At 30.5% G+C, this 11,599-nt stretch overlaps 2 protein-coding genes across 3 annotated transcripts; both read right to left on the bottom strand.

The window, feature by feature from the left end:
• Positions 1–208: 208 nt before the first annotated feature.
• Positions 209–2,948, bottom strand: LOC113370024 (rhomboid-related protein 2-like). Of its 2 annotated transcripts, none has more exons than XM_026610669.1 (6): positions 2,220–2,948; positions 1,856–2,156; positions 1,296–1,506; positions 742–955; positions 521–671; positions 209–448 (listed from the first exon to the last, which is right to left on the bottom strand). In XM_026610669.1, the coding sequence occupies exons 1-6, from the start codon at positions 2,310–2,312 to the stop codon at positions 297–299; spliced, it is 1,122 nt and encodes a 373-aa protein (XP_026466454.1). In that variant the 5' UTR covers positions 2,313–2,948; the 3' UTR covers positions 209–296. The 2 variants fall into 2 exon arrangements, with proteins under 2 accessions (XP_026466454.1, XP_026466455.1); XM_026610670.1 differs by having other exon boundaries at positions 1,886–2,156.
• Positions 2,949–3,295: 347 nt separating this feature from the next.
• On the bottom strand, positions 3,296–6,494 carry LOC113370770 (hydroxylysine kinase-like). The gene is made up of 6 exons (XM_026611460.1): positions 6,170–6,494; positions 4,867–4,988; positions 4,719–4,799; positions 4,472–4,646; positions 3,635–3,879; positions 3,296–3,496 (listed from the first exon to the last, which is right to left on the bottom strand). The coding sequence occupies exons 1-6, from the start codon at positions 6,492–6,494 to the stop codon at positions 3,296–3,298; spliced, it is 1,149 nt and encodes a 382-aa protein (XP_026467245.1).
• Between the last annotated feature and the right edge of the window lie 5,105 nt (positions 6,495–11,599).

The following is an 11,599-nucleotide window of genomic DNA, read 5'->3' as shown; positions in this document are numbered from 1 at the left end:
ACCATAGTTAAAAGAAGAGCATTAAGTAAACCTTAAACAATTATAATAAATGTTAATTAGGTGTTATCAGAACTCTAGTGTATTAGTTTCTTTGTTGCCAAATTATGGTTGGGTGGCTTTTAAGAGATATGGTTATTTGTAACGAACCACAATTTAAAAATATCTTAAAACTTGAATGAAATATCCAGCATGTTTATTTACTTTCCATGTAATACCTTCATAAAATTAACAAAAATATTTAGTTCATTTACAAAAATAGGATACACACTTTTATAATAAATATGCTGCCTAATTATTTATTTAGTTAAAAAATAAGAACTATTAAATATATTAAACAATATGGCAGTCAACATAAGAATACTATATAATACTATAGCAGCCCACCATAACTTTTTCTCCCAAGGACGGACATCAAGATTCCTTAAAACGCCGATTCCTACAAGAAGCCCTAGAAACATGAACAGAACTAGAATAAATATCATAGGTACATAGTTTTTTTTACAATATTTTTATATATCACCTGCAATTGCTCCAGATAAATGAGCCATGTAACCAATTGTTTTATCCACATTAGCAGTAAAGTACGAGTACACAATACTGCCGACATCAACAAGTATTATGACCAAAAACACACAAAGCTGCAGAAAGGCAAATTCCATTTCCTTCCAGTTCTGTGATTAGATATTTTTAGGTGCAAATATAAAACCAGTGAGACATAAATCAGATTAATCAGTTATATACCATAACTATTGTGGCAACATGCGCTGTTATCAGTGCATACACACCTCCAGAAGCTCCAGCCAGATAGACACTTGGATCAGTAATTGATGTACCTAGAGAACCGGCAACTACTCCACTCAAATAGATTATCACAACACGCCACCAATGATGAACACACTCCAATGCCACACCTAGTAAAATCTGAACTAGCAGATTTACAATTAAATGTATGTACCTGACAAAAAGGCTTATTATTATCAAGTGTACTGAAAAATATTACAAATCAGTAAGATCAGAAAATCAATATACATAATATTTATGTACAATTGTAAAAAGCAAGGGTATCACGTATATTTGTAAGCAATTAGATGGACTTTAGTGTTTTTCAAAATTCTTTTCTGTTCCATGGAAAAACAAAAGCAATGTCTTTGAAATTAAAACATAATTTGTATCAATTTATTCTTTTTCACAATATCAAAAATCACATTGTATTCATACATTTGTTAATTATCATAAAGTCTAATTTCCTGAATATTAATCTATTACTTTATTTAATATTTTTTATATTTACATACCCGGCATGAACAAACATGTAAGTTGCAAATCTCCATGCTTCATATCTTCGAAATGGATTGTATATAAACAAAGTTGCTAATGGTCCTCGAGTAGTGACTTGCCCTTGCTGGTCAATAATATCACAAAGAAAAAATACTATTTCTATAATTGAAAACAGTATCATTGAAAATGGGGGTGGACAGCATGAATATTGGTCCTCATAATCTCCATCTGAAATTTTTTTTGATAAAACACACACACACATAATATATATATATATATATATATATATATATATATATATAGATATATATATATTATATATAGATATATATGAATATGAACGGGTATAGGGTTAAATACATAACAAAACTTCGAAATAATAAGCATGATTAGTGTAAAGTGAAATTATTATATAAAATAATTCTATGTTATAAGAATATACTCTCATACATTTTGTCATGTATTTATATGATCTGACTCAAATTATGGATGAATATGCTAACACATAAACATGAAAAGATTATACATTTACAGACGTCACTTTTAGCAAATTTAACTATGTTAATTGCTTACTGACCTCTGCGAGCTAAATTGGATCTCGTATTACCTACAGTGTCACCATGTCTTCGGGGCACCACTCTTAGAACATATTTTTCCATCAAGAAGCGATGAATCAAGTAACCAAAAATTGGCCTGGCTTTCGGATGTCTGATTAATTTATGAAATTCATCAAAGTTCAAATATCCTGATTGATCTGTATCTCCCAAAGTCATTAGATTTCGAGCTGTGTGTGGGGGTAAATCATTCTCATATTCTCGGCTGGTGATAATAGCCTGCAATTCCTCAATTGATATTTTTCCATCGCCATCAGTATCATACTACAATGAAAAAGTTTAATATGTAATAAATTGAAACAATACGTTATTTGAATGTAAATTTACCTTGTTAAAAAGCTGGCGAACGTATGCCTCAGTTTCCGATAAAGGAATTGCATCCCCACGCTCCCCCAATGATATTTGATGCTGAAGGGACATCGCAGCCAGAATCGAAAAATAGTGAAATATTTATTTCTACTAAAACATGTTCAAGAATGAACGAGTGCGCCGATATTAATAATAACTTGTCTAATCATATAAATATGCCGAAAACGATAATCAATAGATAATGTTATCATAGTCTGAATCATCAATCAGGGAGCGGCAGTTGTATTAAAAAAATTTCTTAGTGGCGCGATGTAGAGCAGAATGAAAACATTCAAGTGGCACAAAATATTATTTACTTTGTTTAATATAGTGTGCATTGTTTAATATACCAAATAATGTAAACATAAACGGTAGGTGTTAATTAGGCGAACTGTTTATCGATATGCAACGTAAGTAGAAAATCGGCTCAGGTAGAACAGAATCAAGAATCAACTGGCCTCAGTGGCTTCTCGGAACGTCGCAACGTCGCAACGTCAGAAATATCAGAAATACCGCGATCGCAAACCTAAAACATGCAAGGAACGAACGCGACCGAACAGCAGACACGCAACAGCTTCAATACAAGTGCCGATGCCGAATTGCCGAATTGCCGAGTTACTATGGAATTGTTTATTCGTAAACAGAACTGTAATACGAATACGACTACATCCAACTACTAACCATTGTTTACATGTTTACATTGTACATTACAATACGAGCGAGAATACGAGGCTGGGAGTGGTACAGTGGTGGTATTGGTGGCCACTGATCACACTTAATGGTTCGGACTTTGGGAGCCAGGGAAGCTAACCATTTCAACATGTGGTTTGAGTCTGAGCGCACACACGACACATCCGACACCGACACCGACACCTATGTCTTTCTCACACATTGTGAGTCTAGCCGTTAAAATTTTAAATACTTTTATACTTGGACTAGTTTTTATTGTACTTTCTATATAATTTATATGGTATAAGAACATTCTACTTATTTTATATAATTTATATAATACATTAATATACATTATCATTCTTTCGAAACGTCAAATTTTAAAGTCAGTGAGTGCTTGACTTAAGATATTCATCGGAAACTGTGCGCCATTGCTTTTCTACAGCTTCATCAGACAAATTCCAAATCTGTTCCAGTAAATCCCAGCCAACTTTTTGCGTTATTAATACATAATCGTTGCTGGGGTCCTGCGTATGAGAATAAGCCCCCAATACCAGTGACTGGCAAAGCCTTGCCGCTACGCACGTCTGAGAAAATAGGTTAATAAATATATTATTTTTAATTTACTGAAACACAGCTCTAATTCTTATTGATAATAAGATGAATAAATCTTAGAACTATTTCATCTATATCATTGACAATGATTCATTGTTACTGTTTTGTACCTTTAACATTTGGAATTCAATTAGTGGTATCTGCCTGACAGTAGAATATCCTGCAATGACAAGACCTCCCGTCGCCAAATCCTTTGTTTGTAGCATCATATAAGTCATCGTAATAGCCAATTCAAATACATAATATGACAACTGTGAATCACCGAAATCTAGGACTCCGCTGACGCGAAATTCGCCCTCCTTATTTCCGCGATTTACAAGAATATTTTGCTCATTGAAATCACCGTGGATTAAACCTGAAACGTATTATTATTATCAAATTTTTCACTTAAATGTATTTAATATAGTTCTAACATAGATTTTAAATGTCATATCATTGAACTAACTACATTGAATAGCATACAAACTATTAAAAATCTGATTAATAATAATACATAAATTTCAACTACAGTAGAACTCCAATTATCCGAACTCCGACTATCCGAATCGCCGATTATCCGAATCACTTTCAGAAAAAAAATTGTCCAAAAAAAGTGTAAGTGCGCTATCATGCTTCCACCCGCGAAGCAAATGTAGGCACATTGTTTGTTTTGACATTACTTACATTGACGGAGATGTTTAAAAAACAATGATTTTTATTTCTAAACTTGTACATAAGTACATTTCATCTATATTTAAAACATGTGAAAATGTCATGTTTCTTTCATTTAATTCAATAAAAAAATAGTGCAATATCAAAACGTAACTTTTTTCTCTCCAATGGCAATTTTAAAAAAAACTCCGATTATCCGAATGGGTCCCGGTCCCCATTAATTCGGATAATTGGAGATCTACTGTAATTAGAAACAATATTTTACTTGATTGTACAGTACGTTAATAACGATTTACCTTTTTGTAATTCGTTAGATTTGCTCAAAACATTTTTTTTGAAAGATTCTAGCACCTGCTCGATTAATTCCTTTTTTGAAGTATCTTTAATAACGTAGAGAAATTCATCTAAGTTTGGTGTACTTTCCAGCATCCACATTGTGCGATGGCTTTCATAAGCTTTATGGCTGAATTTCTAATAAAATATGATAATATGAAATATGATAGTAATAATAATTGATCAGTTATAAAATCAATATAAAAATACCTGAAGCAGCCTATCCAAATTTGCTACATATTCACCGACTTGGTAAAATAAATAATCCGAAGGCGGCACTTCGTATAGCATCTAAAATAAAAATATGTGTTACTTTTCCAACATAAGTCTAAATTTAGTCACAAATTATGTATTAAACCTTTCCAGGTTGATATTCCAGTAACCTGATAACATTCTTCTCTGTTTCGGAAAGCGATTCTTCAGTAAAATATTTTCCATAAACGTTTTTAACAGGTTTTGGACATTTGATTCCTTGATTATCTGAAAGTAAAAATACTTGAATATACAATGATATATTAATCAACTTGCGAAGATATTCATAATTAATTCAAAAAACAAAGTTTATAATATGCGGTAAATTGAATATTTTTCAATCAAAATCGATGTTGTTCCTTTAACTTTCGAATTAAGTTTTTGAATAAAAAATAATAGCATTAATCAAGAATGCTTATAATTACGTTACCCGATCATAACTGTTTTATCATTGAAATCGATTAAAGATAAATAAATAAACCCATTAAAATAACGCTAATAAAAAAAAAACATTATTATACCATCATATTGTTAATCTGAAATTAATCAATTTACACATATTTATTTTAATAATATACATAATTTTTTTATTCGCTATGCTAAATGAAGAAAATATGTATGAATTTGCATATAAAAGCTTGTATTGGTATTCATATATAAATAGCAAATGATATTTTGAATCATTTTTTCACTTTCATTTAAGCTCATGAAAAATTCACATATAATATAATAAAATAATTTTAAATTTGTTTTGAATTCTTTTACTTTCATGCGTGTTTAACAGATCTTTTTACTATTCAATAAATCAAATATAAAAATGAGAGCAAAGCAGTATTTTGTTGATATACATATTTACTAAGATTTTAAGAGAAATTTCAGATATTTGTTATAGAAATGTATTTGTAAATATATATTCACGATTTAAGTTTCGAACTAATACAACTATAACCGATGAACAGAAAGATGACAAGAAAACGTAAACTAACTTTATTATTGAATTTTTTATATGCACCTCAATTTACACACACACACACACATATATATATATATATATATATATATATATATATTGGTATATTGGTGTATTTATATATAAATAAAATGAAATATAAAATCCGAACCCGTTTCTTCATAGTCTAGCTCAAATTATTCATACATACATGCAAAATAATATAAAATACTGCAGTGGTGTTTGCTAATTTTTTGTGTGCTTTTCTCAACTTCTAATTTCCTATTTTATAGAAATATATAGTGCATTGTTAACATACTAAAACACAAGTACTAACTAGGGAATTTAAAAAAAAATCATTTTTTAACTTGTTATCCTAATGGCATAAATATTCGATTTTAAGCCACCTAACATACTTTATGTTTTTTTAATAGATTAATTTTAATAGACATGTACTTACGGAGAAATATCATCATTTCAGTTTGTCCTTCCAAAAATGATATTTTCTTGGAATCCAATGCGTTCAAAACTTTCATAACATATCCGTGGCTCCAGTTGCTGGACAATATAGGATTGCGTACGTTCGGATCGGATTCGATGAGAAAGTTTCGATCATCGTATGCGTTTAATTCGGTAACTCCTAAGCACGATATGCCGTACAGTCGTTCGGCCAGCCTCCTGACCTGGTCCTCCTGGACGTCAGGCCTGATGCGCACGCCGGGCCTAAGGAGCTTACCGTCGTTGGCGACATCCTCCTTGGACCGTTCGCTGTTCGATTCAGTCATTTCGTGGTGCCGTCGACGATGAATACGATGAATACTGACAAAGGCAAATAAAATCAACACGATAAGTGTCCAATGATAACAACTCCCCCCATCCTATCCTATCTCGGCAGCTGTCACGCTTTCCGTACTATTTGTTCAGATCAGTTCAGTTCTACGTAACCCATTTCATTTTTCTATAGCTACGCATCTTACGATCATTTTTATATAGAGTCTTTAATATTAATACACTACGTATACGATAATATTCAGTTACACGGCTATAATTATAAAATCAGGATCATTGCAACATCCTCTTTCAGATATCATATACATATTGGATACATAATGGATTGACCTGATTTAGACTTTTAGTTCTAATAACAAATTTGAAAAATATTCTCTATAATATATAAATATTTGAAAAAAATTCTCGCTTCATACAAGAAACATAAAGCCTTATAAAGAAGCAACATGTGCTGCAATAAAAATATATTCGATGATTCATAAAAGAACAAAACCAATTAGGCATGGGTAAAATCAAATCAATCAAGAGTCAAAGATCATTCAGTCATATTATTCAAATTAATAGGTTTTGTTTACAGTTTTTGGTTGTATTTTAACTAATTAGTACTACATAGAATACAATTTTAATATTTTCTTATGAAAGACATTTAATTAATTTTGAAATTTCAATAATTTCATCTAGATTTACATCTTAAATATAGAAAATACTTGTGCAACAACTTGACCTTTAAACTGTGATTGAAAACACTCAACATTAATATCATCACATTTTAATAGTTTTGTATTTCTTTTTTAGAAAATTTTGGAATTTGGACGCAAGGCAGTTTAATTAATCAATAAAATTAATTATTTTGTGTAAAATCACAAATTTCAGTTGATATATACGAAATAAAATTCTCAAACTTCATCATCACAAATCACTTCTTAACTCGTACAAGTATTTTTCAAAGTTCAATCACTGGATTTTATTATATTAAGTGGATTACAAAGAGTGATTAAAATTATATATTCTTTAGAAACAGAACTTCATAAATACAAAAGAGTAGATAATCACAGTTCCAATTCAAATTCTTCAAAAAGATTATTCAAAGTTTAAGGAATAGATTAATATACTAGTTGTTTCTCAAATTGGCCGTTTAAATTGCAAAATTTCAAATATAGAAATGTTGAGTACGACTGGCCTATTTAATATGTTAAAAATATCACATCCAATTTGAATGTGTTAGTATATTCATATAAACGAGTATTGACATTATAGTAATGATACTAGTGAATAATTGATAAAGTACAAGATGTACTCGTGCTTTAATTCAATATTAACAATAAATTATGGTAACATGTGCAAAAGCAGATATACGCAAAAATACAATCAGGCACAGGTACACACACACACACACACACACACACATATATATATATATATATATATATATATAAGAAGACGGACAGCATGCGTAATTTTAGGCGTCAACATGCTATATGTAACCCCTCCCCTTCTTTGCAATTATTTTTTACCTTTGAGCTGAATATGTTAGAAAAGAGAAAAATCTGAAACAATGTATTCCATTAATGTATTTTCATCAAAATTTCCCTTACATTAGAAAATTTCCATGCATCATTTCGAATCGATTTTATGGGAGACAACTTTTTGACTGTTATTTAATTTTATCCCATAATTGTTGTTTGCATAGCATACACCGTAGAAAGGCTCTAACTAAAAAAGTAAATGATATTTTGTGTGATTTTTGTTTAACACTGTTTTTCTATTGTTTTTACAAGTCGCTATTTTGTAAATAAAGAATTATATAATGAACAAACTCTGTATGATGAATATTCCACAATATTTCAGAATAACAATATGAGTTTTTGCATACGACTTCGCCTGAATTTAATTATCGTGCAATTTTTTGGTAGCTAATTGCCTACATCACCGATAGAAAGAAGTTGCACATAAATTAAAGCTAAAATACATAATGCATATTATGAATTTTCGAATTTAATTTATCATAAATAAATTTGGTTTGAGATAATATACGACATTGATTATATATCTTGTTTCTTCTTATCTTTTTTAAACGATTTAATATACATATCTTTGTTTGTGATGCACAGAATTTGGGAAAGTTTATTTGTTATACAAGTCTCTCTTTACAAATCAACGATAATTCTGTGTCATACGTGTCAAAACAATAGGAAAATAATATAAATAGAAAATCAAACAAAATTTAGTTTATTTTTATCATTAGGACTTTCTACCGTATATACCTACATCATGCTTAAATTACGAAAAACGTTAGTTTCAAAGTTGACTCTCACGAATCTTTAACAATCGTCTAAAGAAGGCTAAAATCATTGTATAAAAAATATAATATTGAATGTTATAGAAAGATATGTTAAAATACTCAATGAAGGTTTACTCGAGGGTAATTTATTTATTAAACCGACATTATGAATTTTATACATTATTGTAGGATTTTAAAAATCCTTTTACTGTTACGCAAAAACGACGACGGTCAAAGACAATTATAATTGTAATAATATTAAACAAGCTAATCAAAATGTTCAATGGGTTCAAATTCTTTCACAAATGCTAGAATATCTTCAAATTTTTCATATACCCTGTTATCAGTGATTATATATATATATATATGGAGGCTTAGTCCATATTAATACCAATTGTAGTCATAATAAATTTCATAAAATATTATTTATATTTCGTTTATTTTATATATGATTAATATCCACGACACTATGTGTTGTCATACTGATCATTAATAAAACGTTATTGGTATTTTCTTATTTATAATAGAAAAGAAAGGTTTCAAGAATTATACATTTTTTTGGCAAAAACTACTAGAGAGAAACAAAAGCCGTGTCCGATCTGACACTTGAATTTATTTTTGTTTTTTTTCTGTGCTGTCAATATATGGGCCAATCTGTCCAGTAACATGTGATGCGTGTTGACAAGCCGCGATGCGTGTTGGCAACCCGCTACATCACTCCGCCCTAATGAAAAAGATTGTTTCGCATCTCTGACTGCCATTCTTGAACTTCCTTGTAAATTTCTTTTGGTTGAGATTGTGTGATAAATTGCCGTGTTGGCTTGTTGAGTTTGTTGATTGCTTACGTGGCCCTTCGCTGGTGAGTTAGCGGTTGAGTACATGTGGCCCTTCGCTGGTGAGTTAGCGGCTGAGTATATTTGACACTTCGCTGGTGAGTTAGCGGTTGATTGTATGTGGCCCTTCGCTGGTGAGTTAGCGGTTGATTGTATGTGGCCCTTCGCTGGTGAGTTAGCGGTTGATTGTATGTGGCCCTTCGCTGGTGAGTTAGCGGTTGAGTGTATGTGGCCCTTCGCTGGTGAGTTAGCGGTTGAGTGTATGTGGCGGTTGCCAAATTGTTTGCTCCCTGTCTGTTGCCATGGTGCTTATTATCGACTTATTTACCATGATAATAAGTGATTTATTGAGCACGTGTTATTGTTGATCTTGAAGTGCGTGGTCGGGGTCTCAGTTGTAGGATTAGAATGTTCTTCTAGTTATGGCGGTTGTGAGCCATTTATAATAATTATTTATATTTTTAAAAATTCTTTTCTTAGTAATTCTTGAGACTTCAATTTATTTTTTTTGTGCTACTTCAAAATATGTCTTGATCTTCTTACCTTCTTGTATGTGTGTTACTAGTTCACTCTCGGGGTCACCAAAATATGGAGGTGTAGTAGTCCTCCATATTAATACCAATATTGTGCAAATTGTAGTAATAATAAATTCCATAAAATATTATTTATATTTCGTTTATTTTATATATGATTAATATCCACGACACTATGTGTTGTCATACTGATCGTTAATAAAACGTTATTGGTATTTTCTTATTTATAATTGAAAAGAAAGGTTTCAAGAATTATACATTTTGGCAAAAACTAATAGGGAGAAACAAAAACCGTGTCCGATCTGACACTTGAATTTATTTTTGTTTTTTTTCTGTGCTGTCAATATATGGGCCAATCTGTCCAGTAACATGTGATGCGTGTTGACAAGCCGCTATGCGTGTTGGCAACCCGCTACATATATATATATATATATATATTATAAATTTAATAAATATCTAATACTATATACAATATGTTGATAAATATAAAATACGCCTGAAAAAACGACTAACAGAAACTTATTTGCATCACAGATTTTTAGTGAGCAATGAACATAAAATGAAAAGATTATCGCGTTACTATTTTTTGAGTTTGATTCTTATTTTTAATATGAGTTGTTTTTATAGTTTAATCTCTAGTTTATTAATTGAGCAAGCAACAAACGACATTAAGCTAATAACTTAAATATACAGCTGCGGGCGGTCATCTAATTTTAAGGGGGAACAGATCGAGGTGTTGCGCAAAAAAGAAAAGTTCTGAAAAGTCGAGGAGGCGTTGAAGGAGAAATTTTAAAAATAGAATATATATATATATATATATATATATATATATATATAATAGTCTACAAAAAGTAAGGAAAAGCATTTTGGCAAACCACTAATAATGATAAAATATTTGCAAACCATGTCATCGTGTAGCATTTGGATATTTTCATTTGCCGAGCGGATGGAGCGATTAAAGCATTCGTTCGAATGGCATATCTAATTTACGGACATAAAACCTATGTTCACACACACACAGACGTTTATATATATATATATATATATATATTTTATTTGTACTTATTTCTGCTAAAAACGCATTCACAAAAAGCATGCGAACTTTGCAATTGTATTCGTTGTAATTTGTAAAAACACATTTCATAGCCGTTTTCCTTCGGGATGTTAAAGGTATAATCATTTACTTTTAGTGAAAATGAAAAACATACCTAAAATTTTTTTCATTTTTTTTAATATTTTTACTTACATAAATATGTATCTGAATTATTTACAATAATTTTACAGTTTACTATATCGCTCCTACCAACGTAGATTTTTCTTACTTTATTAAATAAGTACTCGCCAAATTGTTATACAAATTGCTTCTATAAAATCATATTCAGTTCTAATCTGTACTTGAATTTTAATATGTTTGATACATAATTAAGTAGACACAGCTTCATAAGCTTAGCATT

This window comes from Ctenocephalides felis, unplaced genomic scaffold (assembly GCF_003426905.1).
Source record: "Ctenocephalides felis isolate EL2017-DRISC unplaced genomic scaffold, ASM342690v1 CF-g0.4_SCAFFOLD_01492, whole genome shotgun sequence".
Taxonomy (NCBI): domain Eukaryota; kingdom Metazoa; phylum Arthropoda; class Insecta; order Siphonaptera; family Pulicidae; genus Ctenocephalides; species Ctenocephalides felis.
Note: the sequence above shows the minus strand (reverse complement) of the source record. Positions and strands in the feature narration are given on the sequence as shown.